Genomic DNA, 25,371 nt, shown 5'->3' on the forward strand with positions numbered 1-25,371 from the left:
GTCAGTCCTCCCGCACATAGACAGGGGATGTCAGTCCTCCCGCACATACACAGGGGATGTCAGTCCTCCCGCACATACACAGGGGATGTCAGTCCTCCCGCACATAGACAGGGATAGACAGGGGTGTCAGTCCCCCCGCACATAGACAGGGGATGTCAGTCCTCCCGCACATAGACAGGGATAGACAGGGATGTCAGTCCTCCCGCACATAGACAGGGATGTCAGTCGTCCTGCACATAGACAGGGATGTCAGTCCCCCCGCACATAGACAGGGGATGTCAGTCCCCCCGCACATAGACAGGGGATGTCAGTCCCCCCGCACATAGACAGGGGATGTCAGTCCTCCCGCACATAGACAGGGGATGTCAGTCCTCCCGCACATAGACAGGGGATGTCAGTCCTCCCGCACATAGACAGGGGAGTCAGTCCTCCCGCACATAGACCAGGGTGTCAGTCCTCCCGCACATAGACAGAGGTGTCAGTCCTCCCACATATAGACAGGGGATGTCAGTCCTCCCGCACATAGACAGGGGAGTCAATCCTCCCGCACATAGACAGGGGAGTCAGTCCTCCCGCACATAGACAGGGACGTCAGTCCTCCCGCTCATAGACAGGGATGTCAGTCCTCCCGCACATACACAGGGGTGTCAGTCCCCCCGCACATAGACAGGGGATGTCAGTCCCCCCGCACATAGACAGGGGATGTCAGTCCCCCCGCACATAGACAGGGGATGTCAGTCCTCCCGCACATAGACAGGGGATGTCAGTCCTCCCGCACATAGACAGGGGATGTCAGTCCTCCCGCACATAGACAGGGGAGTCAGTCCTCCCTCACATAGACAGGGATGTCAGTCCTCCCGCACATAGACCAGGGTGTCAGTCCTCCCGCACATACACAGGGGTGTCAGTCCTCCCACATATAGACAGGGGAGTCAGTCCTCCCGCACATAGACAGAGGTGTCAGTCATCCTGCACATAGACAGGGGATGTCAGTCCTCCCGCACATAGACAGGGGAGTCAGTCCTCCCGCACATAGACAGGGACGTCAGTCCTCCCGCTCATAGACAGGGATGTCAGTCCTCCCGCTCATAGACAGGGCTAGACAGGGAAGTCAGTCCTCCCACATATAGACAGGGGAGTCAGTCCTCCTGCACATAGACAGGGGAGTCAGTCCTCCTGCACATAGACAGGGATGTAAGTCCCCCCGCACATACACAGGGGTGTCAGTCCTCCCACACATAGACAGGGGAGTCAGTCCTCCCGCACATACACAGGGGTGTCAGTCCTCCCACACATAGACAGGGGTGTCAGTCCTCCCGCACATAGACAGTGACGTCAGTCCTCCCGCACATAGACAGTGACGTCAGTCGTCCTGCACATAGACAGGGGAGTCAGTCCTCCCGCACATAGACAGGGGAGTCAGTCCTCCCGCACATAGACAGGGGTGTCAGTCGTCCTGCACATAGACAGGGGTGTCAGTCCTCCCTCACATAGACAGGGGAGTCAGTCGTCCTGCACATAGACAGGGGAGTCAGTCCTCCCGCACATAGACAGGGATGTCAGTCCTCCCGCACATAGACAGGGATAGACAGGGATGTCAGTCCTCCCGCACATAGACAGGGATAGACAGGGATGTCAGTCCTCCCGCACATAGACAGGGATGTCAGTCGTCCTGCACATAGACAGGGGAGTCAGTCCTCCCGCACATAGACAGGGGTGTCAGTCCTCCCGCACATAGACAGAGGTGTCAGTCCTCCCGCACATAGACAGGGGTGTCAGTCTTCCCTCACACAGATATGGGTGTTGTAACGGACCGTTTCAGCAGACAAGGGGTTAAAATCCGTTTAGGCGATAAGCCCCTTTCTGAGAGACAGGCACAGCTACTGCAGAACACCAACTCCCGAACTGGATACAAAATAGCACTCCAAACTGGAACCTCACGAATAGCTGCTAGCAGACGAACAGGAATCAGCTTACACTCCTGGCAATCAGTCCCTAACAGCATACAGCGGATCCCCCCAATAACGAGACAAGGCTCCGTGTTGAGGGTCAAGCAGTGGTCTGACTGTACTTCACGTACAGCCTCTTTTATTCATAAACCACAAACATAGTACTTCCCACAGGGGTTTGAAATACAGGGAGTGCAGAATTATTAGGCAAATGAGTATTTTGACCACATCATCCTCTTTATGCATGTTGTCTTACTCCAAGCTGTATAGGCTCGAAAGCCTACTACCAATTAAGCATATTAGGTGATGTGCATCTCTGTAATGAGAAGGGGTGTGGTCTAATGACATCAACACCCTATATCAGGTGTGCATAATTATTAGGCAACTTCCTTTCCTTTGGCAAAATGGGTCAAAAGAAGGACTTGACAGGCTCAGAAAAGTCAAAAATAGTGAGATATCTTGCAGAGGGATGCAGCACTCTTAAAATTGCAAAGCTTCTGAAGCGTGATCATCGAACAATCAAGCGTTTCATTCAAAATAGTCAACAGGGTCGCAAGAAGTGTGTGGAAAAACCAAGGCGCAAAAAAGTCAAGCTTGCAGCTGCCAAGATGCCACTTGCCACCAGTTTGGCCATATTTCAGAGCTGCAACATCACTGGAGTGCCCAAAAGCACAAGGTGTGCAATACTCAGACATGGCCAAGGTAAGAAAGGCTGAAAGACGACCACCACTGAACAAGACACACAAGCTGAAACGTCAAGACTGGGCCAAGAAATATCTCAAGACTGATTTTTCTAAGGTTTTATGGACTGATGAAATGAGAGTGAGTCTTGATGGGCCAGATGGATGGGCCCGTGGCTGGATTGGTAAAGGGCAGAGAGCTCCAGTCCGACTCAGACGCCAGCAAGGTGGAGGTGGAGTACTGGTTTGGGCTGGTATCATCAAAGATGACCTTGTGGGGCCTTTTCGGGTTGAGGATGGAGTCAAGCTCAACTCCCAGTCCTACTGCCAGTTTCTGGAAGACATCTTCTTCAAGCAGTGGTACAGGAAGAAGTGTGCATCCTTCAAGAAAAACATGATTTTCATGCAGGACAATGCTCCATCACACGCGTCCAAGTACTCCACAGCGTGGCTGGCAAGAAAGGGTATAAAAGAAGAAAATCTAATGACATGGCCTCCTTGTTCACCTGATCTGAACCCCATTGAGAACCTGTGGTCCATCATCAAATGTGAGATTTACAAGGAGGGAAAACAGTAAGCCTCTCTGAACAGTGTCTGGGAGGCTGTGGTTTCTGCTGCACGCAATGTTGATGGTGAACAGATCAAAACACTGACAGAATCCATGGATGGCAGGCTTTTGAGTGTCCTTGCAAAGAAAGGTGGCTATATTGGTCACTGATTTGTTTTTGTTTTGTTTTTGAATGTCAGAAATGTATATTTGTGAATGTTGAGATGTTATATTGGTTTCACTGGTAAAAATAAATAATTGAAATGGGTATATATTTGTTTTTTGTTAAGTTGCCTAATAATTATGCACAGTAATAGTCACCTGCACACACAGATATCCCCCTAAAATAGCTAAAACTAAAAACAAACTAAAAACTACTTCCAAAAATATTCAGCTTTGATATTAATGAGTTTTTTGGGTTCATTGAGAACATGGTTGTTGTTCAATAATAAAATTAATCCTCAAAAATACAACTTGCCTAATAATTCTGCACTCCCTGTATAACCAATCAGTAATTTACAACACATACAATGATACAACATATCCCCACAATGCATCATGGTATCCTCCCCTCTGTCCCGGAGACAACCGAGGGGCAATCCAATTATCTCTCAGGACAAAGAGAAATCACCAATACACATGTGCAGACAGCAGGACAGACATCACCATTTAAACACACAATGAGACAATGGCACAATAGAAACACACCCAGCATATTCCTCCCAAGCTGACAAGTTACACTTATTATAAATTGTTACAACTTTGTGAGTTTACATTGGCCATACATATAACTTACATCAATTTAAACAGTATAACTTGGGGACAAACCTATCCAAAATTCACTTGAATAGGTTCAGGGGTTTAAAAGTTAGTATATGGCCCATAATCCTGAGGCAAGAGGCCAGCAGCCAGGCCCCTCCAAAACCCAGTGGCGAGGTTGGTTTCGCCACACATCCCCCCCCCAGGGAAGACTAACCAGATACCTGACCTCACGCCGGTCGGTACCTGAGTTGGTCTGGCAGCCCACCCACAACCCAATACTGGACCTGTTGCACTTGGTAGCCTGTCTCTGTCCAGTGAGTCCACCAAGGTTATGTTGGAAGCTGGTACTCCCGGTCTCTGTGTTGCTCCCTGGCTTAGAGTCTGGTTGTTGGAGGGGGAGACCGACTGTCTCTACCCCCTGTGCTGTAAGTGCAGAGACCACGGTCCCATCTGCACTGTTGTGGGGCTTACTGTCTCCCCCTGGTGCGTTAAGCTGCCGCTGGGGAGAGGAGGTAACGAGCTCCTCTCCCATACATACTTCCAGCCGCTGGGGAGGGCGACCAACCGTCTCCGCTCCCAATGCAGTGTCCTGCTGCTGGGGAAAGGAGACTGGGCTCTCTATTCCCTGCTGGACACTCTGCCGCTGGGGAATGGAGACTGGGCTCCCAATTCCCAAAAAATCACTCTGCTGCTGGGGGGCAGGAACAACTACCTCTGCCCCCTTTAACTCAGCCTGCCGCTGGGGAGGGAGGACGCTGCTCTCCTCTCCCTGCATTTCACACTGCCTTCCCGGCATATCACTCTGCTGCTGGGGGGCAGGAACAACTACCTCTGCCCCCTGTAACTCAGCCTGCCGCTGGGGAGGGAGGACGCTGCTCTCCTCTCCCTGCATTTCACACTGCCTTCCCGGCATATCACTCTGCTGCTGGGGGGCAGGAACAACTACCTCTGCCCCCTGTAACTCAGCCTGCCTCTGGGGAGGGAGGACGCTGCTCTCCTCTCCCTGCACTTCACACTGCCGCTGGGGAATGGAGACTGGGCTCCCAATTCCCTGCAATTCACACTGCCGCTGGGGAATGGAGACTGGGCTCCCAATTCCCTGCTGGACACTCTGCCGCTGGGGAGAGGAGACTGAGCTCCCTCTGTCCCGCAACTGTAACTTCCGATGGAGGTCCACCCAACGTGGCAGCTGACCGTCACCTTCTGCCCGGTATAGTAGGGTCTTGAACACTAGACTCCTCACGAACTTCACGTATTTCTCAGCTGGATTGGGTCCGAAGAAGTTCAGCCGCAACCACATCATACGGTCAAATTCCTCCACAGAGTATCTGTACTGCTGGTTCCATCCTGGTGCTTTTAGGGTCGCTGTACTGAGACATGCATTGCCCTTAAGTTGTAAAATCCAAAGAAATGGTGTCTCCTGTAGCTGTCCTTCTGGCTGTAGGAACGATCCCGCTGCTTGCCACCAATGTAACGGCACGTTTCAGCAGACAAGCGGTTAAAATCCATTTAGGCGATATGCCCATTTCTGAGAGACAGGTACAGCTACTGCAGAACACCAAATTCCCGAACTGGATACAAAATAGCACTCCAAACTGGAACCTCACGAATAGCTGCTAGCAGACGAACAGGAATCAGCTTACACTCCTGGCAATCAGTCTCTAACAGCATACAGCGGATCCCCCCAATAACGAGACAAGGCTCTGTGTTGAGGGTCAAGCAGTGGTCTGACTGTACTTCATGTACAGCCTCTTTTATTCATAAACCACAAACATAGTACTGCCCACAGGGGTTTGAAATATAACCAATCAGTAATTTACAACACATACAATGATACAACATATCCCCACAATGCATCATGGTTTCCTCCCCTCTGTCCCGGAGACAACCGAGGGGCAATCCAATTATCTCTCAGGACAAAGAGAAATCACCAATACACATGTGCAGACAACAGGACAGACATCCCCATTTAAACACACAATGGCACAATAGAAACACACCCAGCATATTCCTCCCAAGCTGACAAGTTACACTTATTATAAATTATTACAACTTTGTGAGTTTACATTGGCCATACATATAACTTACATCAATTTAAACAGTATAACTTGGGGACAAACCTATCCAAAATTCACTTGAATAGGTTCAGGGGTTTAAAAGTTAGTATATGGCCCATAATCCTGAGGCAAGAGGCCAGCAACCAGGCCCCTCCAAAACCCAGTGGCGAGGTTGGTTTCACCACAGGTGTCAGTCCTCCCGCACATAGACAGTGACGTCAGTCTTCCCTCACACAGATATGGGTGTCAGTCCTCCTGCACATAGACAGGGGTGTCAGTTGTCCTGCACATAGACAGGGGAGTCAGTCTTCCCACACATAGACAGGGGTGTCAGTCATGCCGCACATAGACAGAGGTATCAGTCCTCCCGCACATAGACAGGGGTGTCAGTCTTCCCGCATACAGATATGGGGGTCAGTCGACCTGCACATAGACAGGGGAGTCAGTCCTTCCGCACATAGACAGGGGTGTCAGTCGTCCTGCACATAGACAGGGGTGTCAGTCCTTCCGCACATAGACAGGGGTGTCAGTCCTCCCGCACATAGACCAGGGTGTCAGTCCTCCCGCACATAGACAGGGGAGTCAGTCCTCCCACACATAGACAGTGACGTCAGTCCTCCCGCACATAGACAGAGGTGTCAGTCCTCCCGCACATAGACAGGGGTGTCAGTCATGCCGCACATAGACAGGGGTGTCAGTCTTCCCGCATACAGATATGGTGGTCAGTCCTCCCGCACATAGACAGGGGTGTCAGTCCTCCCGCACATAGACAGGGGTGTCAGTCCTCCCGCACATAGACAGGGATGTCAGTCCTCCCGCACATAGACAGGGATGTCAGTCCTCCCGCACATAGACAGGGATGTCAGTCCTCCCGCACATAGACAGGGATGTCAGTCCTCCCGCACATAGACAGGGATGTCAGTCCTCCCGCACATAGACAGGGATGTCAGTCCTCCCGCACATAGACAGGGATGTCAGTCCTCCCGCACATAGACAGGGGAGTCAGTCCTCCCGCACATAGACAGGGGAGTCAGTCCTCCCGCACATAGACAGGGGAGTCAGTCCTCCCGCACATAGACAGGGGTGTCAGTCCTCCCGCACATAGACAGGGATGTCAGTCCTCCCGCACATAGACAGGGATGTCAGTCCTCCCGCACATAGACAGGGATGTCAGTCCTCCCGCACATAGACAGGGATGTCAGTCCTCCCGCACATAGACAGGGATGTCAGTCCTCCCGCACATAGACAGGGGAGTCAGTCCTCCCGCACATAGACAGGGGAGTCAGTCCTCCCGCACATAGACAGGGGAGTCAGTCCTCCCGCACATAGACAGGGGAGTCAGTCCTCCCGCACATAGACAGTGACGTCAGTCCTCCCGCACATAAACAGTGACGTCAGTCCTCCCGCACATAGACAGGGGTGTCAGTCTTCCCGCATACAGATATGGGTGTCAGTCCCCCCCCCCCACACAGTTGGGGTGTCAGACTCCTATATATGGCGGTGGAGATGTGGTCCGCCCCCGGATTGTACCTGGCAGTATCCTGGAGTTCCGGTTCTTCCTCAGATTTTCTGGTTTCTTCGCTTCTTCACACGGATAAATCTGATATAATTCCGTTATTTCCTCCAAAGCCTGAAAAACCAACACTCCCATGAGCACACCATCACTCATCGCAGTACCTATACCATACACAATCCCATAGGGGGCAGTAATGTCTGAGAGCATTGTTACCTGGAATTCCCTGTCGTACCCGTCCATATCAGTGCAGGGGTCCTGTCTGGTCATGTGACTAAGGTGTCTCTTGATTTCCGGCACAGGTACGCTGGTCATGCCGCACAGCAGCACCTCCAGGAGGATGTCGTATAGGAAGGCGTATTGTTCCTGTGATAATAACATAACAACAGTGATGTCATCAGGGCCGGGGTCCTCTTGTGATGACAAAATGTCCCCACCCAGGACCCTCTGGAAGCTATAACCGGCTTGTGATCTCACAATCTCACATATCACAATCCAAAGTCTCTGGAGGACTCAACTATTTGTTCTCCTCCCTTTTTGAGTCTACTGCAAAGCATCATGGTCTTCATGATCAGTTGGCCCATAGCCCGAGATAATCTGATGTCAGCCCCATCTACCTGAACCATCTGTACATACCGTATATTTTTCGTCCTCCCCATCTTGGGGGACCTGGAGATCCGTAGATTATACTTTGTCAATAATATCACTAATATTCACCTTCTCCTGGCCTCCAGCCTTCTGCAGTAATGGGAATGTTGTGCTTGCTCTGGGGTAGCCATGTCAATTTATGTCAATTTATTGCAAGAATTTCCTGTCATGTGACTTTGGCAGAATCCCATAGACACGGCTGCATTGAGATCCCGCCCCAGCAAGTCCTTGTTCTACCCTTAAAAGACTCCATTAGCAGGAAGTCAATGCACAAAGGAGGAAGTGCTTGTCGTTGTCATGGTAACCCCAGAGCAAGCACAATATTTCCATGACTTCTGCAGGGAGGAGTTGATGGATGTTAGACAGTCACAGCCCTCAGAGAAGGGGCACACACAGGGCAGACGTACACCACACCACAGTCCACTCTGACCGCACCTTGTTCTGCACCATGTTCACTCTGCTCTTTCGTAGCCGCTGGACGCAGCTGAACACATTCACCTTCTTCACATCTCTCGCCATCTTCAGGAGGATATCCAAAGCTATCAACGTCCCGGTTCTTCCAATCCCAGCGCTGCGAACAGAATAAAGGAGTACTGCTAGTAATGGTGGTCCGGAGGAGGGAGAGGGGCGCCAAGCAGACATCATGAGCAGAACCAGATTTACTCATCAAGTGGGGTGAATCCCTCATTCTGGTGGTCCCAGGCTGGAAACGAGGCGACGACTCACATACACAATGTAGATTTAACCGCAACCCAGAAAGCAGCCATGTTTATCTACAGTCACATCATGACACCAAGATATGGTCAATATACTATCATACTACTGCAAAACAGCAGTGCCATACCGGGCATAAATAATACTGCCAAACAGAGACCGAGCATTAGCCATAATAGAGGCCAACACTGCCATGGTGCCAGCCATAGTGATCATATAACAGTGCCATGGTGCCAGCCATAGTGTTCACATAACAGAGCTATGGTGCCAGCAATAGTGATCATATAACACTGCCATTGTGCCAGCCATAGTGATCCTATAACAGTGCCATTGTGCCAGCCATAGTGATCATATAACAGTGCCATGGTGCCAGTCATAGTGTTCACATAACAGTGCCATGGTGCCAGCTATAGTGTTCATATAACAAAGCCATTGTGCCAGCCATAGTGATCCTATAACAGTGCCATTGTGCCAGCCATAGTGATCATATAACAGTGCCATGGTGCCAGTTATAGTGATCATATAACAGTGCCAGGGTGCCAGTTATAGTGATCATATAACAGAGCTATGGTGACAGCCATATGTGTTCATATAACAGTGCCATGGTGCCAGTTATAGTGATCATATAACAGTGCCATGGTGCCAGCTATAGTGTTCATATAACAGTGCCATGGTGCCTCCATAGTGTTCATATAACAGTGCCATGGTGCCAGCTATAGTGTTCATATAACAGTGCCATGGTGCCAGCCATAGTGATCCTATAAAAGTGCCATGGTGCCAGCTATAGTGTTCATATAACAGTGCCATGGTGACAGCCATATGTGTTCATATAACAGTGCCATGGTGCCAGCTATAGTGTTCATATAACAGTGCCATGGTGCCAGTTATAGTGATCATATAACAATGCCATGGTGCCAGTTATAGTGATCATATAACAATGCCATGGTGCCAGTTATAGTGATCATATAACAGTGCCATGGTGCCTCCATAGTGTTCATATAACAGTGCCATGGTGCCAGCCATAGTGATCCTATAACAGTGCCATGGTGCCTCCATAGTGTTCATATAAAAGTGCCATGGTGCCAGCTATAGTGTTCATATAACAGTGCCATGGTGACAGCCATAGTGTTCACATAACAGAGCTATGGTGCCAGCCATAGTGATCATATAACAGTGCCATGGTGCCAGCCATAGTGTTCACATAACAGTGCCATGGTGCCAGTTATAGTGATCATATAACAATGCCATGGTGCCAGTTATAGTGATCATATAACAGTGCCATGGTGACAGCCATAGTGATCCTATAACAGTGCCATGGTGACAGCCATTAATGTTCATATAACAGTGCCATGGTGCCAGCCATAGTGATCCTATAACAGTGCCATGGTGACAGCCATAGTGATCCTATAACAGTGCCATGGTGACAGCCATTAATGTTCATATAACAGTGCCATGGTGCAAGCTATAGTGTTCATATAACAGTGCCATGGTGCAAGCCATAGTGATCATATAACAGTGCCATGTTGCCTCCATAGTGTTCATATAACAGAGCTATGGTGACAGCCATAAGTGTTCATATAACAGTGCCATGGTGACAGCCATAAGTGTTCATATAACAGTGCCATGGTGACAACCATAGTGTTCATATAACAGTGCCATGGTGCCAGCTATAGTGTTCATATAACAGTGCCATGGTGCCAGTTATAGTGATCATATAACAATGCCATGGTGCCAGTTATAGTGATCATATAACAGTGCCATGGTGACAGCTATAGTGATCATATAACAGTGCCATGGTGACAACCATAGTGTTCATATAACAGTGCCATGGTGCCAGCTATAGTGTTCATATAACAGTGCCAGGGTGCCAGTTATAGTGATCATATAACAGTGCCATGGTGCAAGCCATAGTGATCATATAACAGTGCCATGGTGCCTCCATAGTGTTCATATAACAGTGCCATGGTGCCTCCATAGTGTTCATATAACAGTGCCATGGTGACAGCCATAGTGTTCATATAACAGTGCCATGGTGACAGCCATAGTGATCATATAACAGTGCCATGGTGCCTCCATAGTGTTCATATAACAGTGCCATGGTGCCAGCTATAGTGATCATATAACAGTGCCATGGTGACAGCGATAGTGATCATATAATAGTGCCATGGTGCCAGCTATAGTGTTCATATAACAGTGCCATGGGGACAGCTATAGTGATCATATAACAGTGCCATGGTGCCTCCATAGTGTTCATATAACAGTGCCATGGTGCCAGCTATAGTGATCATATAACAGTGCCATGGTGCCAGCTATAGTGTTCATATAACAATGCCATGGTGACAGCCATAGTGATCATATAACAGTGCCATGGTGCCAGCTATAGTGTTCATATAACAGTGCCATGGGGACAGCTATAGTGATCATATAACAGTGCCAGGGTGCCAGTTATAGTGATCATATAACAGTGCCAGGGTGCCAGCTATAGTGATCATATAACAGTGCCATGGGGACAGCCATAGTGATCATATAACAATGCCATGGTGCCAGCTATAGTGATCATATAACAGTGCCATGGTGACAGCCATAGTGTAACAGTGCCATGGTGCCAACTATAGTGTTCATATAACAATTCCATGGTAACAGCCATTGTGTTCATATAACAGTGCCATGGTGCCAGCCATAGTGATCATATAACAATGCCATGGTGCCTCCATAGTGTTCATATAACAGTGCCATGGTGCCTCCATAGTGTTCATATAACAGTGCCATGGTGACAGCCATAGTGATCCTATAACAGTGCCAGGGTGCCAGTTATAGTGATCATATAACAGAGCTATGGTGACAGCCATATGTGTTCATATAACAGTGCCATGGTGCCAGCCATAGTGTTCATATAACAGTGCCATGGTGCCAGCTATAGTGTTCATATAACAGTGCCATGGTGCCAGTTATAGTGATCATATAACAATGCCATGGTGCCAGTTATAGTGATCATATAACAGTGCCATGGTGCCAGCCATAGTGTTCACATAACAATGCCATGGTGCCAGTTATAGTGATCATATAACAGTGCCATGGTGCCTCCATAGTGTTCATATAACAGTGCCATGGTGCCAGCCATAGTGATCCTATAACAGTGCCATGGTGCCTCCATAGTGTTCATATAAAAGTGCCATGGTGCCAGCTATAGTGTTCATATAACAGTGCCATGGTGACAGCCATAGTGTTCACATAACAGAGCTATGGTGCCAGCCATAGTGATCATATAACAGTGCCATGGTGCCAGCCATAGTGTTCACATAACAGTGCCATGGTGCCAGTTATAGTGATCATATAACAATGCCATGGTGCCAGTTATAGTGATCATATAACAGTGCCATGGTGACAGCCATAGTGATCCTATAACAGTGCCATGGTGACAGCCATTAATGTTCATATAACAGTGCCATGGTGCAAGCTATAGTGTTCATATAACAGTGCCATGGTGCCAGCCATAGTGATCCTATAACAGTGCCATGGTGACAGCCATAGTGATCCTATAACAGTGCCATGGTGACAGCCATTAATGTTCATATAACAGTGCCATGGTGCAAGCTATAGTGTTCATATAACAGAGCTATGGTGCAAGCCATAGTGATCATATAACAGTGCCATGTTGCCTCCATAGTGTTCATATAACAGTGCCATGGTGACAGCCATAAGTGTTCATATAACAGTGCCATGGTGACAACCATAGTGTTCATATAACAGTGCCATGGTGCCAGCTATAGTGTTCATATAACAGTGCCATGGTGCCAGTTATAGTGATCATATAACAATGCCATGGTGCCAGTTATAGTGATCATATAACAGTGCCATGGTGACAGCTATAGTGATCATATAACAGTGCCATGGTGACAACCATAGTGTTCATATAACAGTGCCATGGTGCCAGCTATAGTGTTCATATAACAGTGCCAGGGTGCCAGTTATAGTGATCATATAACAGTGCCAGGGTGCCAGTTATAGTGATCATATAACAGAGCTATGGTGACAGCCATATGTGTTCATATAACAGTGCCATGGTGACAACCATAGTGTTCATATAACAGTGCCATGGTGCCAGCTATAGTGTTCATATAACAGTGCCATGGTGCCAGTTATAGTGATCATATAACAATGCCATGGTGCCAGTTATAGTGATCATATAACAGTGCCATGGTGACAGCCATAGTGTTCATATAACAGTGCCATGGTGACAGCCATAGTGATCCTATAACAGTGCCATGGTGCCAGCTATAGTGTTCATATAACAGTGCCATGGTGCAAGCCATAGTGATCATATAACAGTGCCATGGTGCCTCCATAGTGTTCATATAACAGTGCCATGGTGCCTCCATAGTGTTCATATAACAGTGCCATGGTGACAGCCATAGTGTTCATATAACAGTGCCATGGTGCCTCCATAGTGTTCATATAACAGTGCCATGGTGCCTCCATAGTGTTCATATAACAGTGCCATGGTGACAGCCATAGTGTTTATATAACAGTGCCATGGTGACAGCCATAGTGATCATATAACAGTGCCATGGTGCCTCCATAGTGTTCATATAACAGTGCCATGGTGCCAGCTATAGTGATCATATAACAGTGCCATGGTGACAGCGATAGTGATCATATAACAGTGCCATGGTGCCAGCTATAGTGTTCATATAACAGTGCCATGGGGACAGCCATAGTGATCATATAACAGTGCCATGGTGCCAGCTATAGTGATCATATAACAGTGCCATGGTGCCTCCATAGTGTTCATATAACAGTGCCATGGTGCCAGCTATAGTGATCATATAACAGTGCCATGGTGCCAGCTATAGTGTTCATATAACAATGCCATGGTGCCAGCTATAGTGATCATATAACAGTGCCATGGTGACAGCCATAGTGATCATATAACAGTGCCATGGTGACAGCCATAGTGTTCATATAACAGTGCCATGGTGCCAGCTATAGTGTTCATATAACAGTGCCATGGGGACAGCCATAGTGATCATATAACAATGCCATGGTGCCAGCTATAGTGATCATATAACAGTGCCATGGTGCCAACTATAGTGTTCATATAACAATTCCATGGTAACAGCCATTGTGTTCATATAACAGTGCCATGGTGCCTCCATAGTGTTCATATAACAGTGCCATGGTGCCTCCATAGTGTTCATATAACAGTGCCATGGTGACAGCCATAGTGATCCTATAACAGTGCCATGGTGCCTCCATAGTGTTCATATAACAGTGCCATGGTGCCAGCCATAGTGTTCATATAACAGTGCCATGGTGCCAGCCATAGTGATCATATAACAATGCCATGGTGATAGTGATCCTATAACAGTACCATGGTGCCAGCCATAGTGATCATATAACAATGCCATGGTGATAGTGATCCTATAACAGTTCCATGGTGAAAGCCATACGGTTCAAATAACAGTGCCATGGTGCCAGCTATAGTGTTCATATAACAGTGCCATGGTGACAGCCATAGTGTTCATATAACAGTGCCATGGTGACAGCCATAGTGATCATATAACAGTGCCATGGTGCCAACTATAGTGTTCATATAACAGTGCCATGGTGCCAGCTATAGTGTTCATATAACAGTGCCAGGGTGACAGCCATTGTGATCATATAACAGTGCCACGGTGACAGCCATAGTGTTCATATAACAGTGCCATGGTGCCACCCATAGTGATCATATAACAGTGCCATGGTGCCAACTATAGTGTTCATATAACAGTGCCATGGTGCCACCCATAGTGATCATATAACAGTGCCATGGTGCCAACTATAGTGTTCATATAACAGTGCCATGGTGACAGCCATAGTGATTATATAACAGTGCCATGGTGCCAGCCATAGTGATCATATAACAGTGCCATGGTGCCAGCCATAGTGATCATATAACAGTGCCATGGTGCCAGCCATAGTGATCACATAACAGTGCCATGGTGCCAGCCATAGTGATCATATAACAGTGCCATGGTGCCAGCCATAGTGATCATATAACAGTGCCATGGTGCCAGCCATAGTGATCATATAACAGTGCTATGGTGCCACCCATAGTGATCATATAACAGTGCCATGGTGCCAACTATAGTGTTCATATAACAATGCCATGGTGCCAGCCATAGTGATCACATAACAGTGCCATGGTGCCAGCCATAGTGATCATATAACAGTGCCATGGTGCCAGCCATAGTGATCATATAACAGTGCCATGGTGCCAGCCATAGTGTTCATATAACAATGCCATGGGGACAGCCATAGTGATCACATAACAGTGCCATGGTGACAGCCATTAATGTTCATATAACAGAGCTATGGTGCCAGCTATAGTGTTCATATAACAGTGCCATGGTGCCAGCTATAGTGATCATATAACAGTGCCATGGGGACAGCCTTAGTGATCATATAACAGTGCCATGGGGACAGCCTTAGTGATCATATAACAGTGCCATGGTGCCAGCCATAGTGATCATATAACAGTGCCATGGTGCCAGCCATAGTGTTCATATAACAATGCCATGGGGACAGCCATAGTGATCACATAACAGTGCCATGGTGACAGCCATTAATGTTCATATAACAGTGCCATGGTGCCAGCTATAGTGTTCATATAACAGTGCCATGGTGCCAGCTATAGTGATCATATAACAGTGCCATGGGGACAGCCTTAGTGATCATATAACAGTGCCATGGTGCCAGCAATAGTGATGATATAACAGTGCCATGGTGCCAGCTATAGTCTTCATATAACAGAGCTATGGTGCCAGTTATAGTGTTCATATAACAGTGCCATGGTGCCAACCACAGTGCTCATATAACAGTGCCATGTGGACAGCTATAGTGTTCATATAACAGTGCCAAGGTGCCAACCACAGTGCTCATATAACAGTGCCATGTGGACAGCTATAGCGATCATATAACAGTGCCATGGTGCCAGCCATAGGGTTCAACATTATCATACCAGGCCTAAATAATATTATTATATAGACGTCAAACAGTAGCATCAGCCATAGAGACCTTATCATAATGTCAGCCATAATGTCGATATAATAGCATCAGTAATAATACCCACATAAATCTAACAGCCATAGTGCCCTTATAGGGTGCGTGGTGCCCATGTTATACTGCCAGGCATAGTGCCCATAGAATCAAGCCAGCCACAATGCTAATATAATAATATAATTGTGCCAACCAGTGCTTATATAATGTCAGCCACACTGCTTATATAATACAGTAAGCCATAGTGTTTATAGAATAGTGTCAACTATAGTGTTCATATAATAATACAAATTATAGTGCTAATATAATAATATCGACCATATAGATTATATAAAATAGTGCCAATCATAGTGCTGCTATAATAGTGCCAGCCACAGTGCTGATATAATAGTCTCAATCATAGTGCTGATATAATAGTCTCAATCATAGTGCTGATATAATAGTGCCAGCCATAGTGCTGATATTATTGTGCCAGCCATAGTGCTGATATAATAGTGCTGGCCATAGTGCTGATATAATAGTGCCAGCCACAGTGCTGATATAATAGTGCCAGCCATAGTGCTGATATAATAGTGCCAGCCATACTGCTGATATAATAGTGCCAGCCACAGTGCTGATATAATAGTGCCAGCCATACTGCTGATATAATAGTGCCAGCCACAGTGCTGATATAATAGTGCCAGCCATAGTGCTGATATAATAGTGCCAGCCACAGTGCTGATATAATAGTGCCAGCCACAGTGCTGATATAATAGTGCCAGACACAGTGCTGCTATAATAGTGCCAGCCACAGTGCTGATATAATAGTTCCAGCCATAGTGCTGATATAATAGTGCCAGCCATAGTGCTGATATAATAGTGCCAGCCATAGTGCTGATATAATAGTGCCAGCCACAGTGCTGATATAATAGTGCCAGCCACAGTGCTGCTATAATAGTGTCAATCATAGTGCTGATATAATAGTGCCAGACACAGTGCTGCTATAATAGTGCCAGCCACAGTGCTGATATAATAGTTCCAGCCATAGTGCTGATATAATAGTTCCAGCCATAGTGCTGATATAATAGTGCCAGCCATAGTGCTGATATAATAGTGCCAGCCACAGTGCTGCTATAATAGTGTCAATCATAGTGCTGATATAATAGTGCCAGCCATAGTGCTGATATAATAGTGCCAGCCACAGTGCTGCTATAATAGTGCCAGCCATAGTGCTGATATAATAGTGCCAGCCATAGTGCTGATATAATAGTGCCAGCCATAGTGCTGCTATAATAGTGCCAGCCATAGTGCTGATATAATAGTGCCAGCCATAGTGCTGATATAATAGTGCCAGCCATAGTGCTGATATAATAGTGCCAGCCACAGTGCTGCTATAATAGTGCCAGCCATAGTGCTGATTTGTGGTCGGGGCTATGTGTGAAAGAACCTACCCCCTAATGTACGCCCCAACAGAACTAGCGGCTTGAGTTGTGCCATAACCGCTTCCGTCGAGAGTACACCTGAAAGAGGCCAAAAACCCAGCATGAAAATACAAAGCGTGTTCATTGACGTATCACAACGCCAAATTCTGAAAGGCACAAGAAATCTCGCTAACGGGGTTCGGAACATAACGGCTGTAACAAGACGAGCGCCACCGGCCCAACTTACAGATAATGTGTGCTGGCACCTGATTCCTGAAGCGGCCGAGGCTGCCCCAATCCTGAACGAATGCCCTGACACCGTGAGGGGGTCAAAACCTAGATTGACCGCCAGTATACGCGCATGCGCTATGAATTGGGAGGTGGACAACGCTGCTGTCCCGAAGGGTAACAGTGGGGTGTTAGTGCCGCGACCGGCCAGTGCCCTTGACAAACCCTGCAGGACGTGGACAAGACCCCATTTGTGAGACGTGGGGGAAGAATTTGACCTGGGTAGGGGGACCTGACTGGGAGGTCTTGGTCATTTAGACCACAGTACGGCCTGTCCAATGGTTACCCTAAACATGCGAGGCTGCCACCACGGGATACAGGTCCCTAGCCTCCGTTGACTGGAAATTCCCGTGGCCTCGCAAAACTCCTCCGGCCACGCCCCATTCAGCCAATGGGGGCCAAAAATAGCAGCGAAACCAGTGCTGACCCCGCTGTTGGAGAATATGACGGGGGAGTTGTGGGAGACCGCCGGGACAAACATGGACACGCCATTCCCATGACTCAAGAAGTGGTCCCACATGCTCAAATCCGCTTGACTGTCCAGGAACACTGGACTATCCTGACAGAGAATGACTGAGACAAGGCTGGATGATAGCTATGACAGTGGGAATAACTGAGACACGGCTGGATGATAGCTATGACAGTGGGAATAACTGAGACACGGCTGGATGATAGCTATGACAGGGGGAATAACTGAGACATGGCTGGATGATAGCTATGACAGTGGGAATAACTGAGACACGGCTGGATGATAGCTATGACAGGGGGAATAACTGAGACATGGCTGGATGATAGCTATGACAGGGGGAATAACTGAGACATGGCTGGATGATAGCTATGACAGTGGGAATAACTGAGACAGGGCTGGATGATAGCTATGACAGTGGGAATAACTGAGACATGGCTGGATGATAGCTATGACAGTGGGAATAACTGAGACATGGCTGGATGATAGCTATGACAGTGGGAATAACTGAGACATGGCTGGATGATAGCTATGACAGTGGGAATAACTGAGACACGGCTGGATGATAGCTATGACAGTGGGAGTGGTAACAATCTGGCTATGAAAACCTACCCTGAGGAATGACGCGCATCGCAAAATTTACATGCCTAACAAGGACTGCAGTTCCACCTTGGTGGTGACCCTACCAGTGACGAAACTGTGAATGACTGCGCGGACCCTAACCACCTTGTCTTCCGGCAGCACCCTAGCTGACATGCTCTCTGTGACTGTAAAACAAGCAAAAAGACGGACCGTCACTACCACTGTTTAGCAACAATTTGACTACCACCCGTGCCTAGACACCGCCACTGCAGAAACCGTCATGCAAAGGTAACCGACCCTGGTGACCACCTGACAGGTACGGAGAAAGAGGAGACGTGTGACAGTGGAAGATAAATTGGAGACAAAGAAGGAGGACCTTACCGGAAACAGGACACAATGCTGATATGAGAAGAACACAAGGAACCAACCGTGGAGATAGACCTGTCATAGACCTGTCCGCATGAATTAAGCAGAATAAGTGTTTTTGTTTTATTTATTTTTTTAACAATGCTTGCGCCTGCGTTCAGGTGGCCCGAAGCTGGGTGACGAGACACGGTTGTCAGATTGCCGGGGTTCTCACAGAGTTGGCTGAACGGCTGACGGGCATATGCCAAAAATAAAACACAGCTATCTATGTAGCAAGCAAATTGCGACAAGTGTATGAAGACGGGCAAATGAGAAACCTGCCCATCTGACACAGAACAATGGAATGCCATACAATGTGAAGGGTCTGGCGTGCCCCTGCTGGCCTACGTCTAGGGGCGCCTGTTACTGGGGGTACTACCCCCAACAACTCATCACCATCTCGCTGTATGGCATTAACCCCCTACCTAACTGACAGCACGGCGGCCCGTGCCAGACTGTGCCCCCCATATAACAGTCATGGTGATTATACAAAATTCATCTTGACAGAAAAGTTAAAAACAGCTAGGCTGTGATTAATCAGGCAGACTGAAACTCCGCCCTCAAAGACTAGCCTTCTCATTGACATTCCCCCCCTCCCCCCGTCCTTACTCCCTTACAAGCCTCCCCCAATGCAGAAAGATAGAGCCTAATGCGAGTAGCCCCAGCAAATATACGAACGGAGTCCCGCTGACTCCTGCTACCTGCGTGCAAGTCACGTGGGAGCGGGGCGTGCTGCCGGACTGCCGTTCCGGTGTGGGGATGTCCCTCTCATACCTTAGAGAGACCGACCCCACCGACCGGACTAAGGAGCCGACACTGCGCTGAGGCAGCCGCACGAGGAGGAAAAGGACGCCGGACTGCAGGAGGAAGCGCCGACCGGAAGTGACGCTCTGTCGCCTAGGAGATGCTGACGCCGCCGGCTGTAACAGGAACACTGCTTCCGTCCGTCCCCTCTGGAGAAAGGTGCGTCCTAGATATAGGGCAGGGCGCCCCTCCCACAAATACAGGCCAATTAATCGGCCTTAATACATAATAGTGGCAGCCATAGTGCTGATATAATAGTGCGAGCCACAGTGCGATATAATATTGTCAATCATAGTGCTGATATAATAGTGCGAGCCACAGTGCGATATAATATTGTCAATCATAGTGCTGATATAATAGTGCGAGCCACAGTGCGATATAATATTGTCAATCATAGTGCTGATATAATAGTGCGAGCCACAGTGCGATATAATATTGCCAGCCATAGTGCTGCTATAATAGTGCCAGCCACAGTGCTGATATAATAGTGCCAGCCACAGTGCAATATAATAGTGCCAGCCATAGTGCTGATATAATAGTGCCAGCCACAGTGCTGATATAATAGTGCGAGCCATAGTGCGATATAATATTGCCAGCCATAGTGCTGATGTAATAGTGGCAGCCATAGTGCTGATATAATAGTGCCAGCCACAGTGCTGATATAATAGTGGCAGCCATAGTGCTGATATAATAGTGCCAGCCACAGTGCTGATATAATAGTGCCAGCCACAGTGCTGATATAATAGTGCCAGACATAGTGCTGATATAATAGTGCCAGCCATAGTGCTGATATAATAGTGCCAGACACAGTGCTGATATAATAGTGGCAGCCATAGTGCTGATATAATAGTACCAGCCACAGTGCTGATATAATAGTGCCAGACATGGTGCTGATATAATAGTGCCAGCCATAGTACTGATATAATAGTGCCAGCCACAGTGCTGCTATAATAGTGCCAGCCACAGTGCTGATATAATAGTGCCAGACATAGTGCTGATATAATAGTGCCAGCCATAGTGTGATATAATAGTGGCAGCCATAGTGCTGATATAATAGTGCGAGCCATAGTGCGATATAATAGTGCCAGCCCCAATGCTGATATAATAGTGCCAGCCATAGTGCTACATAATATTTCCAGCCACTGTGCTGATATAATAGTGCCAGACACAGTGCTGCTATAATAGTGCCAGCCATAGTGCTGATATAATAGTTCCAGCCATAGCTCTGATATAATAGTTCCAGCCATAGTGCGATATAATAGTGCCAGTCATGGTGCTGATATAATAGTGCTCGACACAGTGCTGCTATAATAGTGCCAGCCATAGTGCTGATATTATAGTGTCAATCATAGTGCTGATATAATAGTGCCAGCCATACTGTTGATATAATAGTGCCAGACACAATGCTGCTATAATAGTGCCAGCCATAGTGCTGATATAATAGTTCCAGCCATAGTGCTGATATAATAGTGCCAGACACAGTGCTGATATAATAGTGGCAGCCATAGTGCTTATATAATAGTGCCAGCCACAGTGCTGATATAATAGTGCCAGACATAGTGCTGATATAATAGTGCCAGCCACAGTGCTGATATAATAGTGCCAGACATAGTGCTGATATAATAGTGCCAGCCATAGTACTGACATAATAGTGCCAGCCATAGTGCTGATATAATAGTGCCAGCCATGGTGCTGCTTTAATAGTGCCAGCCATAGTGCTGATATTATAGTGTCAATCATAGTGCTGATATAATAGTTCCTGCCATAGTGCTGATATAATAGTGCCAGTCATAGTGCTGATATTATAGTGTCAATCATAGTGCTGATATAATAGTTCCTGCCATAGTGCTGATATAATAGTGCCAGCCATAGTGTAATATAATTGTGCCAGATACAGTGCTGGTATAATAGTACGAGCCATAGTGCTGATATAATAATGTCAATCATAGTGCTGATATAATAGTGCCAGCCCCAATGCTGATATAATAGTGCCAGCCACAGTGCTGATATAATAGTGCCAGCCACAGTGCTGATATAATAGTGCCAGCCACAGTGCAATATAATAGTGCCAGCCATAGTGCTGCTATAATAGTGCCAGCCACAGTGCTGATATAATAGTGCCAGCCACAGTGCAATATAATAGTGCCAGCCATAGTGCTGATATAATAGTGCCAGCCACAGTGCTGATATAATAGTGCGAGCCATAGTGCGATATAATATTGCCAGCCATAGTGCTGATGTAATAGTGGCAGCCACAGTGCTGATATAATAGTGCCAGACACAGTGCTGATATAATAGTGCCAGCCACAGTGCTGATATAATAGTGGCAGCCATAGTGCTGATATAATAGTGCCAGCCACAGTGCTGATATAATAGTGCCAGCCACAGTGCTGATATAATAGTGCCAGACATAGTGCTGATATAATAGTGCCAGCCATAGTGCTGATATAATAGTGCCAGACACAGTGCTGATATAATAGTGGCAGCCATAGTGCTGATATAATAGTACCAGCCACAGTGCTGATATAATAGTGCCAGACATGGTGCTGATATAATAGTGCCAGCCATAGTACTGATATAATAGTGCCAGCCACAGTGCTGCTATAATAGTGCCAGCCACAGTGCTGATATAATAGTGCCAGACATAGTGCTGATATAATAGTGCCAGCCATAGTGTGATATAATAGTGGCAGCCATAGTGCTGATATAATAGTGCGAGCCATAGTGCGATATAATAGTGCCAGCCCCAATGCTGATATAATAGTGCCAGCCATAGTGCTACATAATATTTCCAGCCACTGTGCTGATATAATAGTGCCAGACACAGTGCTGCTATAATAGTGCCAGCCATAGTGCTGATATAATAGTTCCAGCCATAGCTCTGATATAATAGTGTCAATCATAGTGCTGATATAATAGTTCCAGCCATAGTGCGATATAATAGTGCCAGTCATGGTGCTGATATAATAGTGCTCGACACAGTGCTGCTATAATAGTGCCAGCCATAGTGCTGATATTATAGTGTCAATCATAGTGCTGATATAATAGTGCCAGCCATACTGTTGATATAATAGTGCCAGACACAATGCTGCTATAATAGTGCCAGCCATAGTGCTGATATAATAGTTCCAGCCATAGTGCTGATATAATAGTGCCAGACACAGTGCTGATATAATAGTGGCAGCCATAGTGCTTATATAATAGTGCCAGCCACAGTGCTGATATAATAGTGCCAGACATAGTGCTGATATAATAGTGCCAGCCACAGTGCTGATATAATAGTGCCAGACATAGTGCTGATATAATAGTGCCAGCCATAGTACTGACATAATAGTGCCAGCCATAGTGCTGATATAATAGTGCCAGCCATGGTGCTGCTTTAATAGTGCCAGCCATAGTGCTGATATTATAGTGTCAATCATAGTGCTGATATAATAGTGCCAGTCATAGTGCTGATATAATAGTGTCAATCATAGTGCTGATATAATAGTGCGAGCCACAGTGCGATATAATATTGCCAGCCATAGTGCTGCTATAATAGTGCCAGCCACAGTGCTGATATAATAGTGCCAGCCACAGTGCAATATAATAGTGCCAGCCATAGTGCTGATATAATAGTGCCAGCCACAGTGCTGATATAATAGTGCGAGCCATAGTGCGATATAATATTGCCAGCCATAGTGCTGATGTAATAGTGGCAGCCACAGTGCTGATATAATAGTGCCAGACACAGTGCTGATATAATAGTGCCAGCCACAGTGCTGATATAATAGTGGCAGCCATAGTGCTGATATAATAGTGCCAGCCACAGTGCTGATATAATAGTGCCAGCCACAGTGCTGATATAATAGTGCCAGACATAGTGCTGATATAATAGTGCCAGCCATAGTGCTGATATAATAGTGCCAGACACAGTGCTGATATAATAGTGGCAGCCATAGTGCTGATATAATAGTACCAGCCACAGTGCTGATATAATAGTGCCAGACATGGTGCTGATATAATAGTGCCAGCCATAGTACTGATATAATAGTGCCAGCCACAGTGCTGCTATAATAGTGCCAGCCACAGTGCTGATATAATAGTGCCAGACATAGTGCTGATATAATAGTGCCAGCCATAGTGTGATATAATAGTGGCAGCCATAGTGCTGATATAATAGTGCGAGCCATAGTGCGATATAATAGTGCCAGCCCCAATGCTGATATAATAGTGCCAGCCATAGTGCTACATAATATTTCCAGCCACTGTGCTGATATAATAGTGCCAGACACAGTGCTGCTATAATAGTGCCAGCCATAGTGCTGATATAATAGTTCCAGCCATAGCTCTGATATAATAGTGTCAATCATAGTGCTGATATAATAGTTCCAGCCATAGTGCGATATAATAGTGCCAGTCATGGTGCTGATATAATAGTGCTCGACACAGTGCTGCTATAATAGTGCCAGCCATAGTGCTGATATTATAGTGTCAATCATAGTGCTGATATAATAGTGCCAGCCATACTGTTGATATAATAGTGCCAGACACAATGCTGCTATAATAGTGCCAGCCATAGTGCTGATATAATAGTTCCAGCCATAGTGCTGATATAATAGTGCCAGACACAGTGCTGATATAATAGTGGCAGCCATAGTGCTTATATAATAGTGCCAGCCACAGTGCTGATATAATAGTGCCAGACATAGTGCTGATATAATAGTGCCAGCCATAGTGCTGATATAATAGTGCCAGACATAGTGCTGATATAATAGTGCCAGCCATAGTACTGACATAATAGTGCCAGCCATAGTGCTGATATAATAGTGCCAGCCATGGTGCTGCTTTAATAGTGCCAGCCATAGTGCTGATATTATAGTGTCAATCATAGTGCTGATATAATAGTTCCTGCCATAGTGCTGATATAATAGTGCCAGTCATAGTGCTGATATTATAGTGTCAATCATAGTGCTGATATAATAGTTCCTGCCATAGTGCTGATATAATAGTGCCAGCCATAGTGTAATATAATTGTGCCAGATACAGTGCTGGTATAATAGTACGAGCCATAGTGCTGATATAATAATGTCAATCATAGTGCTGATATAATAGTGCCAGCCCCAATGCTGATATAATAGTGCCAGCCACAGTGCTGATATAATAGTGCCAGCCACAGTGCTGATATAATAGTGCCAGCCACAGTGCAATATAATAGTGCCAGCCATAGTGCTGCTATAATAGTGCCAGCCACAGTGCTGATATAATAGTGCCAGCCACAGTGCAATATAATAGTGCCAGCCATAGTGCTGATATAATAGTGCCAGCCACAGTGCTGATATAATAGTGCGAGCCATAGTGCGATATAATATTGCCAGCCATAGTGCTGATGTAATAGTGGCAGCCACAGTGCTGATATAATAGTGCCAGACACAGTGCTGATATAATAGTGCCAGCCACAGTGCTGATATAATAGTGGCAGCCATAGTGCTGATATAATAGTGCCAGCCACAGTGCTGATATAATAGTGCCAGCCACA

At 46.8% G+C, this 25,371-nt stretch overlaps 1 protein-coding gene across 1 annotated transcript in view; it reads right to left on the reverse strand.

Moving 5' to 3' along the window:
• LOC120991958 (receptor-type tyrosine-protein phosphatase kappa-like) overlaps positions 1-25,371 on the reverse strand; it is a 307,712-nt gene that overhangs the window by 29,250 nt on the left and 253,091 nt on the right. The window contains exons 24-26 of the mRNA XM_040420706.1: positions 8,592-8,727; positions 7,725-7,874; positions 7,526-7,625 (exon numbers count right to left, since the gene is read on the reverse strand). Of these exons, the coding sequence (XP_040276640.1) occupies positions 7,526-7,625; positions 7,725-7,874; positions 8,592-8,727 (386 nt within the window). The remainder of the gene's footprint in view (positions 1-7,525; positions 7,626-7,724; positions 7,875-8,591; positions 8,728-25,371) is intronic.

Source organism: Bufo bufo, chromosome 2 (genome assembly GCF_905171765.1).
Source record: "Bufo bufo chromosome 2, aBufBuf1.1, whole genome shotgun sequence".
NCBI classification, from domain to species: Eukaryota; Metazoa; Chordata; class Amphibia; order Anura; family Bufonidae; genus Bufo; species Bufo bufo.